Below are 24,737 nucleotides of genomic sequence, written 5' to 3'. Positions count from 1 at the left end.
AGAACTCAAATTCTAGTAAAAAGACCAGACTTAATGGTCTGACTGAGACTAGAGGAATCCCAGAAAGCATGGCCCCCAGACTCTCTGTCAACCCAGCACTAAAACCATTTCCGAGACCAACTCTGGAGACAAAGATTAGACTAGACTATAGGACATAAAGTGATACTAGTGAAGAGTGTGCTTCTTAGCGTAAGTAGATACATGAGACTAAATGGGCAGCTCCTGTCCAGAGGTGAGATGAGAAGGCAGAGAGGGTTAGAAGCTGGTTGAATGGACACGGGAAATCAGGGGTGGAAAGGAGGAGTGTACTGTCATAGTATAGGGAGAGCAATTAGGGTTACATAACAAGGTATGTATAAATTTTTGTATGAGAGACTAGCTTGAATTATAAACTTTCACTTAAAGTACAACAATAAAATAAAATAAACTTTGCTTTAACAGTTGCATTCACAGCAGCTGGATTCATGGGAACTTTACCAGTAAAACCAGTTGCTTTCAAGTCAGTTAAAAGGTCACTTGGGCTTTGGCTCAAGGGTCCATCCAAAAAAGGAGAAATTATTCTGGGGCTAATTACTGTCTCTTTTTGGCTTATTTAGACATCTTAAAAAGTGTACTGTCATGATATGAATAAGTCCATTCCATTAGCAGATAATTGTGATCTTAAAGGAGTACCTGGGTGATGCACACAGGTACTTGGCTGCTAACTGGAAGTTTGGTAGTTCGAATCTACCCAGAGGCTCCTTGTAAGAAAGGCCTGGTGATCTACTTCCGAAAAACCAGCCATTGAAAACCCTGTGGAGCACAGTTCTACTCTGACACACATGGGGTCGCCATGAGTTGGAGGCAACTCCATGGCAACTGGTTTATGATCTTAGAAGTCACAATGCTGAATGATAATTCCTGAACTAATGAATACATCTCCATAAAATAGATTACTGTTCTTCACATCTTGCAAATAAGGGTACATAAGAGAATGGTTTACCTGGTAGAAGTCCCCAGTTCAACTGAATTTTAACTAGAACTCAGGTTTTCTTCTGTGCCATCCCACCTCCCATTGTAATATAATTTAAATCTTATTTGTTGGGTCTTGGTTTCTTCTTATTTTAAGGAACAGATTATATAAAGTGTTGAAATGAGATTGTTTGTACTATTCTAAGATTCAGTTGTTGTGCTAGATCTCCAACTTGCTGCTGAGCTTGGGAAGACATTACTGGATCGGAACACGGAGTTGGAGGATTCTCTTCAGCAGATGTACACAACCAATCAGGAGCAGTTACAAGAAATTGAGGTAATTTACTCAGCTGAGGAGTTACACTTTGAGGTGTGGCACATTGCTTTTGTTGTACCAATCATTTGCTGCTAAAACGAGCAATTAAAAGCAACCTTTAATTGCTAACCCAGACTTTTTTGAGAACAAGAACCACTGGGAAGGTTGGGGATATTGATTCCTACTTTCTTAACACCTAAGTCTGCTATTATGAAAGAAGATTCTCTGTTCACCCTTGGTCACGTGTACTAGAAGTAAGTAATGGTCTAGTATTTGCCAGTATGTGAAGCAAAATGAAGCTGTGAATATTATACTGTTTTTCAGTTTTTTTTTCTTTTTAAAAGTGTTTAGGCAATATTTAAGAGATACAAAAAGGTATGAAAGAATAATACAATGAACACCCATGTATCCACCACCTAGCTAAAGAAACAAAACTACTCACACTGTTGAAGATCCCTGTATACCCCTCCTTGATTTCATCTGCCTCCCACCCCCTACCAAACACCACCTTTATCTAAATTTGGGTTTAGACTAAAAACTAAAAAAAAAAAAAACACAGTTCCTGATTTCATAAGGTATTTAAATTCCTCATGCCATTCAAAGAATTATTCATGAAATCAATGTGTCTTTCTTCCTGCTGTGGTCTTGATTTATTTGCATTTTGATGGATATTTCTTCACTAAAATAATACTTTTGGCCAGTTTAACAGACTAAAATGAAAAATGTTAGATTAAGGCTTTAGAATGGAAGATGCTATCTTGTAGGTGATTCCATTCCAGTAGCTCAGTTATGCAAAGGCCAATTGACTATAAAGACAATAATTGTGGATGAATAAGACAATTGTCCCATCAGAACACCTCTCTCCACACCAAAGCCTCCCCCACCGCCAAATATAAAAAAGAAACTTCACACTTAAATTACAACTCCTCCCCTCTCAAATTGGTACAATAGAGCCAGGACTCTTATGTCTATGTTCTGAAAAATATAGACTCAAGAAGCAGTTTCTCTTGATCAGTACTTACTGAGCTCTAATTATATACTGAACCAAGTGCCGACATCTCCATGAAATAGATTCCTGTTCTTCACATCTTACAAATAAGGGTACATAAGAGAATAGTTTACCTGGTAGAAGCATCCAGTTCAACTGAATTTTAACTAGAACTCAGGTTTTCTTCTGTGCTATCCCACCTCCCACTGTAATCTAATTTAAATCTTATTTGTTGGGTCTTGGTTTGTTCTTATTTTAAGGAATAGATTATATAAAGTGTTGAAATGAGATTTTTTGTACTATTCTAAGATTTAGTTGTTGTGCTAGATCTCCAACTTGCTACTGACAACCTACAGACTGGGAAAAAATCTCCAGGAACAACATATCTGATAAGGGTGTAATCCCTAAAATATATAGAAAACTTCAACAACTCAACAACAAAAAGACAAACAATCCAATTAAAAAATGAGCAAAGGACATGAACAGACACTTCACCAAAGAGGAATTCAAGCAGCCACCAAACACATGAAAAGATATTCGCAATCATTATCCATTGGAGAGATTCATCACCCCTGCTAAAATGTCACTGATTAAAAAAAACAACAAATGCTGGGGAGGATGCAAGGAGATAGGAACCCTTATCCATTGTTGGTGGGATTGTAAAATGGTACAACCACTATGGAAAACAGTATAGGCGCTTCTTCAAAAAACTAGAAATAGGTCTACCTAATGATCTCGCAGTCCCACTTCTAGATATATACCCTAGAGATCTAATAGTAAAGATGCAAACAGACATATGTACACCTATGTTCATTGCAGCACTATTCACAATAGCAAAAAGATGGAATACTATGCAGCCATAAAAACTAATGATGAGTACTCAACATAATGTGGATGAATCTGGGGGACATTATGCTGAGTGAAATAAGTCAATCACAAAAAGGACAAATATTTTATCTCACTTTTATAAAAAGACAAGAATAGGTATATATACAGAAACCAACATTCATTAGAGGTTACCAGGGATGGGAATGGGGGGGAGGAGAGGGAAAATCACTCTCTAGATAGTAAACACTTGTTATTTTTGGTGATGGGAAGCACAACACCAAATAATGGGTGAAGTGTGCACGGCCTGACCAAGGCAAGAGATGTCACTAAAACCTACACAAGAGGAAAGTACCTTTTGGTAATTGCTATGGCATATATAATTTTGCAACAGCAACCAAAAAACATGTGTGGGTATATATGTATGTACATATGCAGATACGTGTATAGGTATGTATATGTAAGTATGGGTATATATAGGTTTATGTACATGCATATGCATGTATGTGTGTGCATGCATATTCATATATATAATAAAGCACATAGGGGGCACAGTTATGGATACTTCTTAGACATTACCAAACACTTGGCGGGATTGGTTTTCTGGGTTTGAAGGTTTAGGACCATCATCTCATGGGACATCTTGGTCAGTTGACATAATATAGTTCATAAAGTTTATGTTATACATCCTAGTTTGGTGAGTAGTGTCCCGGATCTTAAAAGCTTGCGAGTGGCTGTCTAAGATACAGCTATTGATTTCTACTCGTCCAGAACAAAAGAGATAGAAGGAATCCCAAGACTCAGAGAAAAAACTTGTCTAAGGACTGTCTACATGAACCACAACGTCATCTACCCTGAGGCCAGAAGAACTAGATGATGCCCAGCTGCCACTACTGACCATTGTGATCAGGGCCACAATAAATGAATCCTGATAGAATGGGAGAAAAATGTGGAACAGAACCTCAGATTCTTTAAAAAGTCCATAATTCCTGGACTGGTTGAAATTGGAAGACTTATTGCCCTGAAATACTCTTTAAACCTTGAACAGAAACTATCCCCTGAGATCACCTTGTAGCTTAATACCAGATTGGCCCACAAAATAAAGAATATCACCTGTGAGTACTGCATTCCCTTAAAAAATGATTTATATGAGACCAGCCAACAATTACTATACCAAAAAAAAAAAACTGTAAGGGGACAGGGAAACTAGATTACTGGAAATGGAACAACCAGGATGGAAACAATGGGAATGTTCACATACTGTGAAGAATGTAACCAATGTCACTGAACAATTTGTGTAAAAATTGTTGAATGGGAACATAATCTGCTGTGTAAACTTTCACCAAAAACACAGTAAAACACTATTTTTTTTAAAAAGTTTTAAACTGACTTTAAAATGTTTATTAGGGATTTTCCTGATTAAAGTAATACATGATCATTTTTTAAGTTCAGAAAATTCACAAAAATATACAGTAGTAACCAAAAAGTCAGCTTTTATCCCATCATCCAAAGATAACTTAAAATGAGACAGTCCGGAAAAATGGTCCTGGAACAAATTATTCAGAGTAGATGAAGAATAGACAGTACAGAAATTGTAAAAATACTGGTATAAAACCCCCTAAAATTCTGACTCATTATGGAAATTCACCCACTCCTCACTTATGGATGTGGTTAGGTTCCAAAGACCAGGTCATTATGTGAAAATCAGCATTACGTGAAATGGAAGATTTTCTTTTTTCTGTTTTCACACCATCCATTTGTTCTAATTTTTTTTTTTTTATTTAGAAAGTATGATCATAGAAATAATAACAGCTAAGATTTACTGACGTGCTCATCACTGTGACAAGTTCAGATATGGATTATTCCTCTGCAGAGAAGGAGGCTTGGAGGAGACAAAGCTGGAAAAAGCCGGGCTGTGTGACTGGAGGGCCCACTGCTTAACCACTTCACTTTCCTCCTGTGCTGAGTCAGAGCTTCCCTCGCAGAGCTGCCTCTGGGGCTCCTCTCCCACCCCTGCAAGCCCTGCACTCATGATCCGGGAGCCTACTCACGCTCTGGGCCTTGCGAGTCATCTAGACACAGGGCTTCCTGTGAGGGCGATGGGAGCCTGGTCATGCACCCGACCCCACTGAGGCAGAGGCTTCAGGCCCAGTTCGGCTCACTTTGGGATGCCATTAAACTTGCACGTATTTCTTCCAAACACCCTCTCCAATGCCTTTCTTTCCTCCCTTCCTACACCACAGCCACCTTGAGCTTCAGGACCTCAGGCTGCACAGGAACTGGGAACACATAGCAGGCACCTGCTGGCTTGGTGTTGCCTGTGCATCCGCCCAAGGCAGAGGCCACAGAGGAGGCCGGCCCTGCGCAGCAGCTGGACAAGGTGCCCCCACTGGCAGGAGGAGCAGAGGGTGTGGGGCAACAGGGCCAGCTTCCAGGAGGCTGCCCAAAGACTCTCCTCAAGGAGGAGGATGCTCCCCAGCAATTGCTCCCCAGCCTCTGCCATGCTAATGCGCAGAATGGTCGGATAGTAGATCTTTTACTATTGTCATAAATGCGAAATGTAGGATGAGATAGTCAAGTGAGGAGTAGGTGTAGACAACTAGGAAACTGCAAAAGGGTATTTGTAAGTAGAAGTACACGTATTCTTTGAAAGACTGTTGGTGGGTTTAAAACAAAATTGATCAGCATTTTGTTAAGCATTATTTATAATTCCAAAAGAAAAGATTAAATAAGCTGTTAAAAGTATTGGTTCTGCTTTGATCAAAGATTCTGTAGAAGATTACTGATCAAAAGAGAAAAAAATGTGGAAAAGAATTTCAGATTCTCATAAATTCCAGACTTTCTGGAGCCATTGAGGCTGGATGACCCTCCCCACACCAAATTATTGCCGTGAGGTAATCATTAAACTTTAAACTGAAACTATCCCCTGAAATCATCTTTCTGTTTGGATTGTCTTTCTGTTGTTAAATTGTCAAATTTTCATATATATATTTTGGGTATTAGATTCTTACCAGACATAGTTTCCGAACATACTCTCCCAGTCGTAGCTTGTCTTTTCACTTTTTTGGTAATGTCTTTCGATGCGCAAGTTTTTAATTTTTATGAGGTCCCATTTATTTATTTTGTCTTTTGCTGTTTGTGCTTTTGTTATTATATTAGATAATCCATTGTTAAAAACTAGGCCTGACAGCATTGCCCCTGCATTTTCTTCTAAGAATTGTAGTTTGCATATTTAGCTCCTTAATCCATTTTGAATTTGTTTTTGAGGGTGTGAGGCATGGATCCTGTTTCATTTTTTCTGCATGTGGAAATCCAGTTTTCCCAACACCATTTATTGAAGAGACTCTTCTTTCCCCATCAAATGGACTTAACACCCTTGTCAAAAATCGGTTGACCATAGATGTGTGGCTTTATTTCTGGAATCAATTCTATTCCATTGGTCTGTGTTTCTGTTGTTATAACAGCATGAGGCTGTTTTGATTACTGTAGCTGTATAATATGTTTTAAAATCAGCAAGTGTGAGTCTTCATACTTTGTTCTTCTCTTTCAACATTGCTTTAGCTATTCACAGCCTCTTGCCATTCCATATAAAGTTGAAGATTTTTGTCCATTTCTGTAAAGAAGGCTGTTGGAATTTTGATTGGGATTGCATTGAATCTGTAGATCACTTTGGGTAGTACTGGCATCTTTACAATATTAAGTGTTGCAACTCAAGAAAATGGAACATCTTTCCATTTATTTAAGTCTTCCTTAATCTCTTTCAGCAGTGTTTTATAATTTTCATCGTATAAGTCCTTCACATCCCTGGTTAGGTTTATTCCTAGTTATTTTATTCTCTTAGATGCTATTATAAATGGAATTGTTTCCTTAATTTCCCTTTCATATTTCTCATTGCTGGTATATAGAAACCCAACTGATTTTTTTTGTTGACCTTGTATCCTACAACTTTGCTAAATTTCTCTATTAGCTCCAGAAGGTTTCTTGCGGACTTCTTGGGATTTTCTATATATAGGATCATATCATCCACAGATAGAGATAATTTTACTTCTTCTTTTCCAACCTGGTTACCTTTTATTTCTTTGTCTTGTCTTATTGCTCTGGTTAGGATTTCGAATACAACATTGACTAGAAGTGGTGAGAGCAGGAACTCTTTGTCTTGTTCCCAATTTCAAGGGGAAAGCTCTCAGTCTTTCTCCATTGAGTATAATGCTGTCTGTTGGTTTTTCATATATGCCCTGAATCATGTTGAAGAATTTCCCTCCTATTCCAGTCTGCTTTAGGGTTTTCATCAAGAAAAGATGTTAGATTTTATCAAATGCTTTTTCTTCATCCATAGAGATGATCATGTGGTTCTTTTCCTTTGTTCTATTGATGTGTTGTATTACGTTGATTGATTCTCTAATGTTGAACCATTTCTGCATTCCTGGAATAAATCCCACTTGTTCATGGTGTAGGACTCTTTTTAATATGCTGTTGGACCTGTTCACTAGTATTTTGTTGAGGATTTTTGCATCTATATTTATAAGAGATGTTGGCCTGTAGTTTCTTTTTTTTGTGGTGTCTGTGGTTTTGGTATCAGGGTTATGTTTGCTTCATAGAATGAATTAGGGAGTATTCCTTCCTTCTCTATCTTTTGGAAGAGTTTAAACAGTATTGGTATCAGTTCTTTTCTAAATGTTTGGTAGAATTCCCCAGTGAAGCCATCCAGTCCCAGACTTTTTATTGTTGGGAGGTTTTTGATAACTGATTCGATCTCTTCACCTGTTATGGGTCTGTTGAGACTTTCTATTTCCTCTTGAGTCAGTTTGGGTTGGTTGTGTGCTTCTAAGAATCTGTCCATTTCATCTAGATTATCCAGTTTGTTGCCATACAGTTGTTCATAATATTCTTTCAGAAGTCTCTTTATCTCCATCGGGTCAGTTGTAATGTCTTCTCTGTCATTTCTTATTTTGGTTGTTTACATCTTTTGTCAGTCTAGCTAGTTTGTCAGTTTTATTGATCTTTTCAAAGAACCAACTTCTCTGGTTTTATTGATTCTCTCTCGTTTTTCTGTTTTCAATTTTATTTATTTCTGCTCTGATCTTTGTTATTCCTTTCTTCTGATAGGTTTAGGCTTAGTTTGTTCTTCTCTTTCTAGTTCTTCAAGTTGTAGAGTTAGACTGTTAATATGAGCCTTTTCTTTTTTCATGTAAGCATTTATTACTGTAAGTTTCCCTCTGAATACTGCCTTTGCTGCATCCCAAAAGTTTTGGTATGTTGTGCTTTCATTTTCATTTGACTCTAGGAAATCTGTGATTTCTCTTTTGATTTTTTCCTTGACCCATTGTTAGTTTTAATTGTATGTTGTTTAGTTTCCATGTATTTGTGTATTTGCAGGGTTTTTTTTCCTGTTTATTGATTTCTAGCTTCACTCCGTTGTGCTCATAGAAAATACTTTGTATGTTTTTAATCTTCTTAAAATTTTCAAGCCATGCTGTAACCTAACATGCGGTATCTCCTGGAGAGGACCTATGTGTACTGGAGCAGAATGTATATTGTGCTGTTTTGGGGTGGAGTGTTCCATATATACCTGTTAAGCCTAGTTGGTTTTTAGTGTCATTGAGGGCCTCTGTTTCCTTGTCGATGTTCTTTCTAGATGTTCTGTCTCGCAGTCAGTAGATTCACACAGGATAAATAGTGTACAAAGCACTTCCAGTAATTCCCAATCTAGGTTTCCACCTCTGGAGTTTTTTAAAGGAGGTCTAAGGAGCCCTGAGGTCCATGAGTGGTGCAGTGGTTTATGCTTGACTACTAACCTAAAGGTTAGTGGTTCAAACCTACCCAGTGGCACTGCGGAAGAAATGCCTGCCAGTCTCCTTGCATAAAGATTGGTGTTGTGTGCTGTCAAGTTGATTCCAACTTATAGCGACCCAATACAGCAGAGTAGAACTGCCCCATTGAGTTTCCTAGGCTATAATCTTTACAGGAGCAATTAGCTAGGTCTTTTCTCCTGCAGAGCGGCTGGTAGGTTCGAACTACTGACCTTTCAGTTAGCAGCCAAGTGCTTAACCATTGTGCAACCAGGGCTCCTTCTCCATAAAGATTACAGCCAAGAAAAACCCTGTGGAGCAATTTTACTCTATAACACATGGGCTCTGCCATGAGTCAGAATCGACAGGACAGCAATGGGTTGGGTTGGGTTGGGTTTGGTAAGGAGCCCTGGCCTCAGAGTTAGGAGATCCACGTTAAAGTTCTGTAGCTGATAACTAGAGAATACGGGCATGTGAATCACCTCCTGAGATCTTGTTTGCTCCGCTGTGAAATGGTGGTAAGAATGCTTGCACTACATTGATACAGGATTGCTCCAAGGGGATAAAATTATGGGAGTATATATTTTGGACAGCATAAATTGTTGCATAGTTTATTTTCTTTATCCATGTTTTAAGAATTGTAGTAATGAAAGAATCTTGATTCTGAAAATATGAATCCTTTTGAATTACTGGAAAATAGATTTTAAAAACAAGCCAAGCTTTTAATAGTGGGATTATAGGCGGTTTTTATTTTCATATTCATGCTTTTGTGTGTGTTTTCTAAATTTCCTACAGAGAAAATATATTATGTTAATCAGGGGAAAGAGGTTTTTCAAAGGTAATAGGAGTATTTCTACACTATCAGTGACTTGCTCTTCAGTTGCTAGTAAAAGTGATCAGTAAAGCCTTTTTTTTTTTTAATTTGACATTTTGAACGTAGAAAAGTACAAGTAATAACACACCCATGTATCCATTACCTCTATTGAACACAGACATTTTTGTCGAATTTGTTTCATTTTAAAAGAAATGAAATATGGCAACTACCATTGAAGCCTTCCCCAGAATCAGCCTCTGTCCTGCATTTGGTGTTTAATGGTAGGCTGTTCTCTTCAAACCTTCCTGAGTACCATCTACATGAGAAGGAGTCAGGCTCTATTCAGAGTCTACAGACACAGTCTAAGACGTCCCTGGTCATCTTTACCTTGCTGGCCACATAGAGAGAGGTGAAGTGGTAAATGCTGTTGTACTCAAGCTCTTTTTGGCACTTGAATTTTAGTCCAGTCAGATTCATTTGAGGCATGTATCAAAGATTCTGAATTGAGAAAACTAGAATGTTTGAAGTATATCTCGACTTTTAAATGAGTAGTGGAAAATAAGCTAACCTGTTTCCTTCTGCAGTCAGAAAAAAAGTCTGAGAAACAATAACTTGTTTAAGTTTCAGGGACAAAGCCTTAAAACACAGTGTTGGACTACATAGAGTTAGGATTCTCTGGCCTTACATTAGTATTTGCTTAGGGATCTAATATTTTTCTTTTAAATTGCTTAATAATTTAGTCAGACTTCTTTGTAGGTCACCTACCACAGATTCTTAGAGAAGTGAAGGGCTTTTCTAATTAGCTTTGATTTAATATAATAAGATTAAACTCCTACCATGTGAGAATAAGCTCTCTGTCATCATTTAGAATGTACTTAAAGCCAAGTCCCCTAAGACCAAAATATCACAAGTTTTTCCTAAATGGTTTCTTTGTGTTTTTATCACAGTTTTTTTGTTGCTGTTTGTTTTTTACTCAAATGAGAACTTTCTGTAGTTTTTAATGGCCTCTTTGTACCTGTTTGCATATTGGCTAGTTTCCTTTATGTTGGCCACAATTCTAATTTGAACATTATATCTAAAAAAACAGGCAACTGAAGGTTAGTGGTTCAAACCCACCAAGAAATGCCTGCCAGTCTGCTTCCATAAAGATTGTTGTTGTGTGCTATCAAGTCGATTCCTACTTGCAGTGACCCTATAGGGCAGAGTAGAACGGCCCCATTGGGTTTCCTAGGCTGTAGTCTTTATGGGAGCAAATAGCCAGGTCTTTTCTCCTGCAGAGCCACTGGTGGGTTTGAACCGCAGCCCTTTTGATTAGCAGCCAAGTGCTTAACCATTGTGCCACCAGGGCTCCTTCTCTATGGGTCTGGCTGGAGGTTTCTTCTGACTCATGTAGCTGTAGGGTCTGGTGAACCCAGGATCAGCAGGTCAGACAGCAGGCCTCTTGCTCACAGGCTGCAGAGGCTCACAAATCCCAAGATTGGCAAGTAAGCTGCTAGCTCGAGTCCCAAGAACCAGAGGTCAGATGAACAGGAGCTAGCTGCAGGACCCAGAGCAAGCAAGAGCCCATAAGCTTTGCCGGAAAATCCACCTATATCGGATGCAGGCCACACCCCCAAGGAAACTCACTTTCAACTGATTGGCTGCCCATAACAGATCTCATCATGGGGGTGATTACATTATTACACAGCTACCAAACTATATCATAACTGCCAAACCACTGAGAATCATGGGCCAGCCAAGTTGACACACACCCTTAACCACCACAGATAACAACAACAAGATGGCGGGAGGGGGAAGAAATTGTATAGGTATAGACTTTCTTGTATGTTAATGAAGTTAAGTTGGTACCAACTTATCCTAGGATGTTATAAATACAAGCTCTTAAATGTAATATTCTTGGTAACCGCTAAGAAAATAACAAAAATGTACACAAAAAGAGCTCGGCTGCTAACCAGAAGGTCAGCAGTTCGAATCCACCAGCCACTCCTTGAAAACCCTATGGGGCAGTTCTACCCTGTCCTATAGCAATGCTATGAGTCAGAATCGACTGGACAGCAATGGGTTGGGTTTGGTTTATACATAGCCCTTTTTTTTTTTTAAGTTGTAAATCAGTCCCAGTGAATACTTGATACCTAAAGTATCTACACACAGTTGGTATACCAGTTTAAATGAGCATTTACTTGATATAAAGGAGCTTGTAAAATTTCTGCAGCTATTACATATATTCCTATGGTTCTCAATCCTTCTTCCCCTCCATTTTTCCTGAAAGATGGAACACATTTTCATCAGTGGGGGTAGGATTAACGGTATACTCCCACAGTTCTGAAAAAGCTTCCCCCATGAGAATTAGTGGTTGATTTCCAAGGGACCAAGAGAAACTGGGGAGGCTTAGGAGAGTGAAGAATAAACACATGCTGTGTTTCCTTTCAGCCCTGAAGGTAAGTCCTGATAGGTCCACAACCCCTTATTTCCAAGCCCCAAAAGCTTGATAAACCAAGATTTTTCTCCTCAAGTTTGCAGCAGATTCATTTGGTAGTAAATCCTGACCTAAACCGATGTGAGGCTGTTTATAATCTTTATTCGTACTCTTTGATGCAGAAATACTAATGCTTCACTACAGGGTGCTGCTCAGACCCCACTGGGGGTGTTATAATGTGTGAGGCACATGCACTGTGTTGTCTTTCTAAAATTCAAAGAGTTTTCTAAAACACTTCTGGCCCCAAGGGTTTTAAATGAAGAAGCTGAAGTTAAGAGAGGTTGTGTTTGTTTGCTCCACACATTGCCTTACAGTGATGTCTAGTTTGAAAAAAAAGCCACGTGTGTTATTCAGCTCTACCACACTGCCGTTAAAAAAAAAAAGCCCATTGAATATCATTTAGCCTGTTCTTTGAAAGAAATCTGTTAGCCTTGCAAATAGTTGTATAGTTGTATAAAATGCCTCTAGAATAATGTTTTTAATGTTATGTCTTTGATCCATTACATTTGATCATTGGTAATGCCACAAACCTACTTTCTTTTATCTAGTTGCACCCCAAGAAGTATTATGACTATTTTATTTGGAACATGTACTGTTTCAGTGTCTTAAGGTAGAGTTGGAGAGGAGAGAGAATCAAGATGAATTAACACCAAGCATTAAGATTGTGGTTATTGCCCTTTATCCTTGGCCATTTAGAAGGGAGTTTTAGCAGAACCAAAACAATCTGGTGGATTTCTCATGAATAAAGAGGTTTGTGGTGATAACAGTCTCACAGAATTAAAAATAACAAGGGTTTTGAAATGTATTAAGCTAAAATATCTCTTTATAATAAACTCAATATGCTTTTCACTATTTTTTGTCCAGAATCCCTCACTTAGGAAAAAATTAATTTTTTTTTCAAGTGAAAATCATCGAAAATTCTCCAGTTTAGGCTTTTTTTTTACTTCTGTTAAACATGATAACTTTTGCTTAAACATCGATCACTTGTTCCATGTTTTTCTCTTGTGAGATTATCATGTCTCACTTTAGATTTTCCTGTTGAGTATCAATGTTATGTACTATGTACTCATCATACATATGGATATTGGTAAAGATTAGGGAAATTAAAAAATAAAGGATGGCCCGTGCTCACTTCCTATTAAGACAGGTAGTTTAATTGAGATTTAAAGTTCTTCTTCTCATAAAATAAACCTGTTATAGCTTCTCTGTCACATGTGTAACCTGGTCACAACTGTCTTCTCTTACAGTATCTCACCAAACAGGTGGAGCTTCTACGGCAGATGAATGAACAGCATGCAAAGGTTTATGAGCAATTAGATGTCACAGCCAGGGAACTGGAAGAAACAAATCAAAAACTAGTTGCTGACAGCAAAGCTTCACAGCAAAAGATTCTGAGGTAAGTTTTCTAGAATCCATGAAGGAAGCTCTTTGAAAAAAAAAAAAAAACCGTTGCTGGCACGTCAATTCTGACTCACACAAACCCTACAGGACAGAGCTGAACTGCCCCACAGGGTTTCCAGGGAGCACCTGGTGGATTCAAACTGCCAGCCTTTTGGTTAGCAGCCAAACGCTTAACCACTGCACCCCCAGGGCTCCAAACGAAGCCCGAGGGGGAGTTATTTAGTATATACGAGAATAGAACATGGCGTAGTGGGTTTGGGTCCTGTGGAGTAAGGTTTAATTTAATTCTTTATGGAGAATGGAGATTAAATAGAAGTGCCTGCCAATTAAGAAAAGCCAGTTTGAGTGGTTAGCAACTAATCTCCTATCACTGCTTATCCCCTTAATCTAATGTGACAAGCAGCAATTGGCTTCTGTCTGTTCCTCACAGTCTGACTGAAACAATTGAATGCCTACAAACCAACATTGATCATCTTCAGAGCCAAGTGGAGGAGCTGAAGTCATCTGGCCAAGGGAGAAGGAAGCAGGGGAAGTGTGACCAGCGGAAAGCGACGCCCAGCTTCTCGTGTCTGAAAGAGCTGTATGACCTCCGCCAGTAAGACCCTACCTTTCTGTAGCATTTACAGACAGGGAGCTTCTCATGTCATTGACGCATTCTGGATTCCAGTGGAGTAAAAGTGCCCTTTTTAAGGAACCCACCTGGCCCTTTACACTGCCAGTGATTTGAACAAAACCATTTAACTTAAACATACAAATTATGGAGTTGTTTGATATTAGAAATTCTGTGAAAACTCATTTTTTTAAAGAGATGCTTGAGAGCATTTATGTCAGTACTTTTGATGAATTAAATCTTAAAGTAAGGTGAAGGGCTTCTGGTCCACTTTACAGATTTTTGGGTTGTGATCTCACTTTAGAGTGAAGGAAAAATTGAAATTTCAATAAAACAAAAATCTAGGTGAACAAGATTTTTTTCGGTCTACATAAATGCCTTTATAATTCAGAGTGATGAGATTGAGTCTTTCTGTAGGAGCTTGTATTGACTGCGTGTTGTATGTCAGGTGCCATGCCATACGTGAAGAATTCATGGCAAACAAAACAGACGTCCTGCCCTCTTGGAGCTTTCAGTCCAGTGGAGAGGCAGATAAGCAAATAATCACACAGTGAAATATAGTGACAAGCTGCCTACAGCTCTGAGCAGGAAAGGGTAGCTCTCAGACCTTGGCAGTGTATCAAATCACCTGTGGAAGTTTCTCAAAATGCAAATACCAAGGACCCCCTTGGCCTCTATCAGAATCTCTAGGTATGGGTGAAAAGCTTCCCAGGAGATTCTGGTTAAAAAGCACTGCAGTCATGGTTCTCAGCCTTGGCTGCACATCATTCGTCACCTGGAGAGTGTGATTCATAACCCCAGTGTCCAGGCCACAGCTCAACCAGGTCAGAATCTGAGGGGGTGGGGCCCAGGCATGCATGTCTTTAAGACCACCCAGGTAATTCTAGTATGCAGCCAAGGCCGAGAACCAGTGGACTGTTCTAATTTCCTTCTGAAGCAGGTGTCCCACTACTAGTCTTTGGGAATGGGTGTTTGCTACTTCACAAAGATTATTTTCTTACATGTGTTTGTTTACCAGCCTCACACAATTTCATCTTAGTTACTGCCCTCGTATGAGGATGGCGCAGGACTGGGCAGTGTTTCATTCTGTTGTACATAGGGTCGCTGTGAGTCAGAACCGATTCGACGGCACCTAATAGCAACAGCTAGCGTGGGGGAGTAAGCTAGAAACTGATCAGTGTCACAGCACCTTTAAAACAGTTCGTTGAAAACATGAAATGTCTGTCTTTTTCATTCTCACTTGACCTTTGTAATATATTCTTTCAACATTTTCCCCCTAGGCACTTTGTGTATGATCATGTGTTTGCTGAGAAGATAACTTCCTTGCAAAGTCAGCAAAGCCCTGATGAAGAAGAAAATGAGCACTTGAAAAAAACAGTGACAGTGTTACAGGCCCAGCTGAGCCAGGAGCGGCAGAAGCGAGTGACTATGGAGGAGGAATATGGGCTTGTGCTAAAAGAAAACAGTGAGCTAGAACAGCAGCTGGGGGCCATGGATGCCTACCAAGCACGGGCGCTGGAGCTGGAGGCTGAGGTAGCAGAGATGCGGCGGATGCTGCAGTCGGAGCATCCTTTTGTGAACGGGGTTGAGAAGCTGGTGCCAGACTCCCTGATTGTCCCTTTCAAAGAGCTCAGCCAGAGCCTACTGGAGGAGATGTTCCTAACTGTGCCAGAAGCACCTCGAAAGCCTCTCAAGCGCAGCAGCAGTGAGACGGTCCTGAGCAGCTTGGCAGGGGGTGACATCGTGAAGGGCCATGAGGAGACCTGCATCAGGAGGGCCAAGGCTGTGAAGCAGAGGGGCATCTCCCTTCTGCATGAAGTGGACACTCAGTACAGTGCCCTGAAGGTCAAGTACGAAGAGCTGCTGAGGAAGTGTCAGCAAGAACAGGACTCCCGGTCACACAAGGCTGTGCAGACCTCCAGGGCTGCAGCCAAGGACCTGTCCAGAGTGAAGGCCCAGCCTGAGCCCGGCACTGGAATCTTGGAGCCGGCCTCTGTTACCCCAGAGCCCATCGATTCCCCCACTGCTGCGACACCTCCAGAATACAAAGCACTTTTTAAGGAGATCTTTAGTTGCATCAAGAAAACCAAGCAGGAAATAGATGAACAGAGAACAAAATACCGGTCTCTCTCCTCTCATTCTTAACTGAACCAACAACCCTTCTACTAATCTGCCTATTTCTTATCACCTCTCTCTCCCAAAAGTGTTTGTTGAGTCACGGCCTGACGTTTCTCATGACGTTTGCCTCCTCGCGTTATTTATTTAGCAAATTTGTACAGCGAGGAAAAGAGGTGGCTGCTGGTGTCACTTCTACAGTCCAGTTCCCTTTAAGCACTCCAGGAAATCCCATGACAAACTGGCCTCTGGCTGGCACAGTGATTAGGCTTCGACTCCTGGAAAAGCCCTAAAACCCGTGGAGGGAAGATGTATGTTCCTGAAGAAGTAGGTCTATAATAACTGTGTTGGTGTGTGCCGTTTTGAGTCGATTTCCAATTCATAGTGACCCTATGTGACAGTGTAGAACCGCCCTGTCGGGTGTCCTAGGCTGAAATCTTCAAGGGAACAGATCGCCAGGTCTTTTCTCCCTCAGAGCCACTGGTGGGTTTGAACCACTGACCTTTCTATTAGCCTAACGTGTAACCGTTGCACCCCCAGGGCTCCTGTAGTAACTAACTACAGCATGGTGAAAAGGGCAACTCCTACTGCCTCTCAGCTTAACTTGTTAAAAGTTTTGTAGCAGTCAGGCAGGAGGCTGCCAACCTGACCTGAGCTTGCAAACACTGGTGGATACTGTGAATTCATTAGGAAGACTGTTCAGGAGAAAGCAGGGGTCTAATCCAAAATAAATGGCATTAACAAATACTCCGATGTTTTGTTACATCTGCTGCCAGCCGAACCGTGACTGTCAGATAACCCATAATATGTCTAAATTGAACTGAATACTAGACTGAAAGGGCAAGCTTTGGTTTGATCAAAATTAGCTTGTTAGCATACACCCTCGAGGGCCTCCACCCCCGAATTCAAATGTTTTTACTCAAGGCATTCACTCAGTAGGTTTATCTGACATTTAGGATAGGTGAATATGTAAATCTTTACTTCCCTTCTCAAATTTAAACTAGAGGAAAGCTCAAACTGTTGTTGGTTCTAGTACTATGTCATGAGCTGGCTAACCTGCCAGCCACAAGCTGCTCTTGCTCAGTTCTTATCATTCCTGTAAATGTTTTTGACTTGCTGCAGAAATTCCTTTCTGCTCCTTTATTAAGCAGTATTGTATGTTCTGACTGTAAAAATACATTCCGCCTCTCACTTGCATACTTCTAATTTAAAACTATTTAAGAGAACTGAGGTTTGGATTATTGTATATATTTTTCTAAAAACCAAATAAAGCTACCTATGAAAAGGAACAAATGGATCTACTGCTTATTTTAAGCTTAAGCCGTTTCACTATTATAACCACTTTTTTTTCTTCTAACAAACAAATACCTCTTTTTTTCCCTTCATCTTCTAACAAATAGCTCTAAGAAGATTTGATTTTTTTTTTTTCCTTTTAAACAGGTCCTTGGGATTGTGTAACTCAACACAAACTCTGCTCAAGTTCACATATATTTATATATATATAAAATATGCTAAAATTAATCTTCATTAAAACATGTCTATAAACACTATGCCTAGTGTTGATTAAAATTACTTTATGATTAGACAGTGTTCCACATCCTACTTTGGTGAGTAGCATCTGGGGTCTTAAAAGTTTACAAGCGGCCATCTAAGTTACAATTATCGGTCCCTTCTAGTCCAGAACAAAGGAGAGTTTAAAAAAAAAAAAAAAAAACCTAAAGACCCAAGGGAGCAATTAGTCCAAAGGACTAATGGAACACATGAACCACAGCCCACACGACCCCGAGACCAGAAGCACTAGATGGTATCCAGCTACCACTACCAACTGCTCTGACTGAGATTACAATAGAGGGTCCCAGACAGAGCGGAAGAATAGAACAAATAATCAGATTCACAAAAAAGACCAGACTTACTGGTCTGACACAGACTGGAGGAACCCCCGAGACTATGGCCCCCAGACACCCTTATAATTCAGACTTGAAGCCATTTCTGAAGTTCACGTTTCAGCCAAAGATTAGGCAGGGCTATAAGACAAACACGCGTGAGAAACGTATACAAGACCAAATGGGCAACACCTGCTCAGCAACAAAGACGAGAAGGCGGGAGAGGACAAGGAAACTGGATGAAGGGACTCTGTGACCCCCAGAGTAGAAAGGGAAAAGGGGAGTGTGCTGACACAAGGCGGGTTTGCAGCCAACCCCATGAAACAATTTGTGTATAAATTTTTTAATGAGAAACTAATTTGCTCTGTAAACTTTCACCTAAATCACAGTAAAAATAATAATTGAAAAACATTTTCAAATTTATATATGTAATTTTCACTATTTAAGAATCTCAAACTTGGTTTTGAATTAATGACATTTGACTAGTTCTCAAAACATTTGATCATTCAAGCAAAGGAAAAATTTTAGACTATTCAAGCAGTTAAATGAGCATTGGATCTAAGTTAGTTTTTGAATTATTTAAGTTAAAAAAAAATCAGTAAAACATTTCTTAAAAAATTTCAAACACTATGATGAGTTTGTAAAGGAAGTCTCCCTGCATTTCCTGATCACCCAACCCATCTGCTCCCCCAGGATCAACCAGTTACGTTTTTTATATTCTTCCAAAATACTGTGTATATTTTAGCACACAAATATATCACCCCATATATTTATACAAATAAGAGTATACTGTAAGACTGAATGATACACCTTTACCTGATAGTCTACATTTTTTATGAGAGCTATATAGTATTCCAGGAGCCCTGGTGGCACAGTGGTTAAGAGCTCGGCTGCCAACCAAAAGGTCAGCAGCTCAAATCCACCAGTGGCTCCTTGGAAACCCTGTGGGGCAGTTCTACTATGTCCTAGAGGGTCACTGTGAGTTGGAATCTACTCGACAGCAACAGGGTTTTTTTGTTATATAGCATTCCAGTCTATAGATACGTAGTTTATTTAAATAGTCCCCGGTGGGAAGTTTGTTTCTAGTCTTTCCCTGCTACCCCTCCCCGCCCCCCCAAATACCTGCAATGACCTCCTTATCTTTGGACAGTAGTGAGTATATCTAGAAGATAAATTCATAGAAATGGAATCAAAAAGATAGGAGCATTTTGATAATTACCAGATTTACTGATAACACTCCCACCAACCAATGTATCAGTAGGTCTATTTTCTTATGCCAGTAAACTTTTTGACCCTAGTGAAACTAATGAGAAAAATGGTGTTTTGCTGAAGTTTAAATCTGTCTTTTATTAATACGGCTGAATATTTTTTAATCTGTTAAGCCATTTGTATTTTTAAGAGTTCTAGCATTTAAGAAGTCACCTTTGTATTAGAAATTGCAAATATTTTTCCCATTTTATTACAATTTTTACCTTGTTAATAGCATTTTTACCAGGTAAAGTCTTACACTTTTGATGTAGTTATTAACCTTTAAATAGTTTTGTGTCTTGCCTAATGTCTTCCCCACTTGAAGTTATAAGAAAAATTATTAACTTTGTTCCTTTTGTTTGACAATTCTCTGATCCATCTGAACTTCAATTTATTTGTTTCATCATCACCTGAAATGCCACCTGTATCAGTACTAAATTTCGACATGAATTTGGATCTATTTCTGTTCTACAATCATTTTTATTCACCTAGTGCGATTTTTCATTGTAGTAGGCTGATACTATATTTTAATAGCTGCTCAGAGAAACTTACCTTCATTTCCAGGATTTTTTTTGCATGTCTTTTCCAATATGTACTTTGAGATTACCTTGTCTGGTTGGTTCTTGGTGAAAAACTGATACTTTTATTGCGATCAAGTTAAAGAAACAGATCAAATTAAGAACAGACATGATACAGAGACTTCTATCCAAAAACATGGCTACATATCTTTCCATTTATTCATATGGTCTTTATATGAATAAGTTTTTATGTTTTTATCATTAGGTCACACACAGTTGTAAAAGTTTATCTCCTGGGCATTGTAAATGGGATTGTTCCTGTTACATTTTGTAACTAGCTGCATAAAGGAAAGCTGTTGATTCCAGCTACCTTGTTGAATTCTTACTGAGAATACCTTTTAGTTCATTCTCTTGACATAACTAAAAAAAAAAAAAAAAATTGTTAGTTTTGACTCATTAATACCTTTTTTCTTATTGTGTGACTGCTCCAACTAGTATATCCAGAGTATGAAATAATTAGGGTGAGAGTAATGTATGTCTCAATCCTGTCCAGTGGCTGATTTAGCATTATGCTTTATTATTATTTAGTCATGTTAATCAAGAACCCCGTTATCAGAGGGTTCCGAAACCATTGCCCAGAGATAACCTTTAAACCTTAAACCAAAAATATCCCCTGCAGTCTTCTCAAAACTAAACAATACTTTAGCTTAACTAGTAAAAAAAAGGTCAACCTTGAGCGTTATACTCTTTTAAGAACCATCTATATGGGATCAAATTGACAACAGCAACTTGAAAGATCAGATAGCAACCTTAGGGGGCAGTGAGTTTGCTAATGGGGGAGGAACAACTCCGGAAAGGGGAGTGAGAATGGTCACACAACTCGAAGATTGTAATCCATGTCACTAAACTGTACATGTAGAAACCGTTGAATTGGTTTGTTTTGTTGTATGTATTCCCAACAACAAAATAAAATTTAGAGAAAAAGAATCCATCTATCCTTGTTTTTAAGAATTCATATCAAGAATGAATTGTACATCTTGATCTCTAAGATAATGATTTTTCCCGTTTTACCTATTCATAGGGTGAGCTCTTGTTTGTTATGGTAGTTATTCTTAATAGCATCATCCATGCCAATACCTATTCTGGTAGAACTACTTCTTTAATATGCTGCTGGAATCCATTATTTAGGATTTTTATTCGTATCATACAATCTTTGTCAGGTTTTATCAGTGCTTTGTAAGAATCTGGAGACTCTTCTTTACATGCTGAAGTTTAACCCTAGTGTTTCTCTTGTCTTAAAAGACCTGCTATAATTCAACTGAAAATCTAGGAGGGCAGTGGTGATTCGGTGGTAGAATTCTTGCCTTCCATGCAGGAGACCCAGGTTCTGGCCAATGCACCTCATGTGCAGCCAACACCCAACTGTCGGTAGTGGCTTGCTTATTGGTATGATGCTGAACAGCATTCAGCAGAGCTTCCAGACTAAGGTTAGGAAGAAAGGCCTGGTCATCTTCTTCCAAATATCAGCCAATGAAAACCTTACGGATCACAGCAGTCCAACCTGCACCCAATCACGGGGATGGCTCATTTCATTCTGTTGTACATGGGGTCACAGGAAGTCAGAGGCCAACTCAACAGCAGTTAATATCTGGGCCTTCTCTAATAATCATCCGTTGAAATTTTCTCTCCAGCCAGTTTTTTCCCCCAACTTTTCTTTTATTGTGGTAAAATACGTGACAAAATTTACTGTTTTAATCATTTATAAGTGTACAATTCAGCAGCATTTATTACAATGTTGTATGACCATTGCTACAATCAATTTTCAGAATTACATCATCCCAAACAGAAACTCTGTACCCATTAAGCAATAACTCCCCATTCCTCTTTTCTCCCCCTCCCCCACACCAGCCCCCAGTAGCCACTATTCTACTTTCTGTCTCTGAATTTGGCTATTCTAAATATTTCATATAAATGGAATCATACAATATTTGTGCTTTTTCTCTGGCTTATTTTACTTAGCATAATGTTTTCAAGGTTCTTCCATGTTGTAGTATGTAGCAAAATTCCACTCTTTTTTATGGCTGAATAATATTTCATTGTATGTATATACCACCTTTTGTTTATTCATTCATCTGTTGATGGATATGTGTTTCCACCTTTTGGCTATTGTGAATAATGAGTATCTCAAGGCAATAGTCTTGGGGAGTCCTGCAGTTTCAGCCAGTCCAGTAAGTCTGGTTTTGTTTGTAAAAATTTGAAGTTCTGTTCCATATTTTTCTTCCATTCTATCAGGATCCATCTATTGTGGCCCTGATCAGAACAGTCGTCAGTGGTAGCCGGGCACCACCTAGTTCTTCTGGTTTCGGTGTAGATGAGGCTATGTTTCATATAGGCTATCAGTCCCGTAGACTAGTTTCTTGTTTGGCTCTTTCGTTTCCTTCTTTTTTCTTCTGGATGTGTAGAGACCAATAGTTGTATCTTGGATGGCCGCTCGCAAGCTTTAAAGATCCCTGAGACACTATTCATCAAACTAGCATGTAGAACGTAAACTTTATGAACTATATTATGTCAATTGACCAACATGTCCCTCAAGACCATGGTCCTACTTTCATCCATTTTGAGTTATATTTTGTATATGGTGTTAGGCAAGGGTGCAACGTCATTCCTTTGTATGTGGAGATCCAGTTGTCCCAGCACTATTTGTTGAAAAGACTGTCCTTTCCCGATTGAATAGTCTTGCGCATCACTGTAAAACATCAATTGATCAGTTGTTGTATTGGCAGATGTTTTGGTGTGCATATTTTCACTAGAATTAAAAAATAAAATAAAATCAATTGACCATATATGAAGGTTTATTTCTGGGCTTTCTATTCTATTCCATTAGCCTATATGTCTATAACCTTATGTCACAGACACACTCTAGTACCACACTGTTTTGAATACTGTAGCTTCATAGTAAGTTTTGAAATTGGGAATTGTTAGTCTTACAACTTTGTTATCCTTTTTCCAATATTGTTTTGGCTATTCAGGGTCCCTTGAAATCCCATATGAATTTTAGAAATGGGTTTTTCTGCTTCCGCAAGGAAATGTCATTGGCATTTTGATAGGGATTGCATTGAATCTGTTTATCAATTTGCAAAGTATTGTCATCTGAACAATATTAAATTTTCCAATCTGTGAACATGGGATATTCTTCCATTTACAGGTAGTCCCTGACTTACAATGGGTTCCGTTCCGCTGACTCCATTGTAAGTCGGTTCTGACATTAAGTTGAATACCTAAATTTTTTTTGTTTTCATTATTATTGCATTTTATTATCAGTATCTATAAATCTGATCTTTGGGGGTTAGAAACATTGCATATAAACTTGTTGTTAGGTGCTGTCGTGTCACTTCCAACTCATAGCAACCCTGTGTACAACAGAACAAAACACTGCCTGGTCCTGCACCATCCTCACAATCTTTGCTATGCTTGAGCCCATTGTTGCAGCCACTGTGTCAATCCATCTCTTCGAGGGTCATCCTTTTTTTTGCTGACACTCCACTTTACCAAGCATGTCTGTTACGGATTGAATTGTGTCCCCCAAAAATGTGTGTCAATTTGGCTAGGCCATGATCCCCAGTATTGTGTGGCTGTCCATTTTGTAATCTGATTTTCCTACGTGTTCTAAATCCTGCCTCTATGATGTTAATGAGGCAGGATTAGAGGCAGTTATGTTAATGAGGCAGGACTCAATCTACAGGATTAGGTTGTATCTTGAGTCAACCACCTCTGAGATATAAGAGAGAAGCAAGCAGACAGGAGAGGGACTTCATGCCACCAAGAATGAAGAACCAGGAGGGGAGCGTGTCCTCTGGACCCGGGGTCCCTGCGCTGAGAAGCTCTTCTACCAGGGGACGATTGATTAACAAGGGCCTTCCCCCAGAGCCAAGAGAGAAAAAACTTTCCCCCTGGAGCTGGTACCCTGAATTCGGACTTCTAGCCTCGTAGACCAAGACAAAATAAAATTCTCTGTTAAAGCCATCCACTTGTGTTATTTCTGTTACAGCAGCACTAGATAACTAAGACAATGTCCTTCTCCAGGGTCCCTCCTGATACCATGTCCAAAGTATTTGCAATGAAGTCTTACCATCCTTGCCTCTAAGGAGCATTCTGGCTGTACTTCTTACCATCCTTGCTTCTAAGAAGCATTCTGGCTATACTTCTTCCAAGACAGATTTGTTCGTTCATCTGGCAGTCCATGGTATATTCAATAATCTTCTCCAACACCATAACTCAAAGGCATCAATTCTTCTTTTGTCTTCCTTACTCACTGTTCAGTTTTTGCATGCATATGAGGTGACTGAAAACACCACGGCTTGGGTCAGGGGCACCTTAGTCCTCAAAGTGACATCCTTGTTTTTCAACACTTTAAAGAGGTCTCGTTTGCAGCAGATTTGCCCAATGCAATATGTCGTCTGATTTCTTGATGCTGCTTCCATGGGCATTGATTGTGGATCCAAGTAAAATGAAATCCTTGACAACTTCAATCTTTTCTCTGTTTATCATATTGCTTATTGGTCCAGTTGTGAGGATTTTTACAGATACATCAATATATACATACATTAAAAAATCCACAAATCATAAAAATTTACTCCAATGATGAAGAGTTGGACAACGCTGGCATTTTTTTTTAACTTTATTTATTTATTGTACTTCAGGTGAAGGCTTACAGAACAGCTTCTCATGAAACAGAAGTACACATGTTGTTTTATGACATTGGTTAACAACCCCACAACATATCAACCCTCTAACTTCTCAACC

The 24,737-nt window shown here is 39.2% G+C and overlaps 2 protein-coding genes across 2 annotated transcripts in view; one reads left to right on the top strand and one right to left on the bottom strand.

The window, feature by feature from the left end:
* Positions 1-17,281, top strand: part of CDR2 (cerebellar degeneration related protein 2) — a 26,641-nt gene extending 9,360 nt beyond the window's left edge. Inside the window, exons 2-5 of the mRNA XM_004373329.2 lie at positions 1,176-1,288; positions 13,407-13,555; positions 13,991-14,155; positions 15,451-17,281. Coding sequence (XP_004373386.1) covers positions 1,176-1,288; positions 13,407-13,555; positions 13,991-14,155; positions 15,451-16,315 — 1,292 coding nt within the window. The 3' untranslated portion in view covers positions 16,316-17,281. The remainder of the gene's footprint in view (positions 1-1,175; positions 1,289-13,406; positions 13,556-13,990; positions 14,156-15,450) is intronic.
* A 5,372-nt stretch (positions 17,282-22,653) lies between these two features.
* Positions 22,654-24,737, bottom strand: part of POLR3E (RNA polymerase III subunit E) — a 51,005-nt gene continuing 48,921 nt past the window's right edge. The window contains exon 21 of the transcript XR_002823576.1: positions 22,654-22,680. The gene's annotated coding sequence lies outside the window, so the exon portion shown is untranslated. The remainder of the gene's footprint in view (positions 22,681-24,737) is intronic.

Source organism: Trichechus manatus, unplaced genomic scaffold (genome assembly GCF_000243295.1).
Source record: "Trichechus manatus latirostris isolate Lorelei unplaced genomic scaffold, TriManLat1.0 scaffold00024, whole genome shotgun sequence".
NCBI lineage: Eukaryota > Metazoa > Chordata > Mammalia > Sirenia > Trichechidae > Trichechus > Trichechus manatus.
This window is presented reverse-complemented; position numbering and strand designations above follow the sequence as displayed.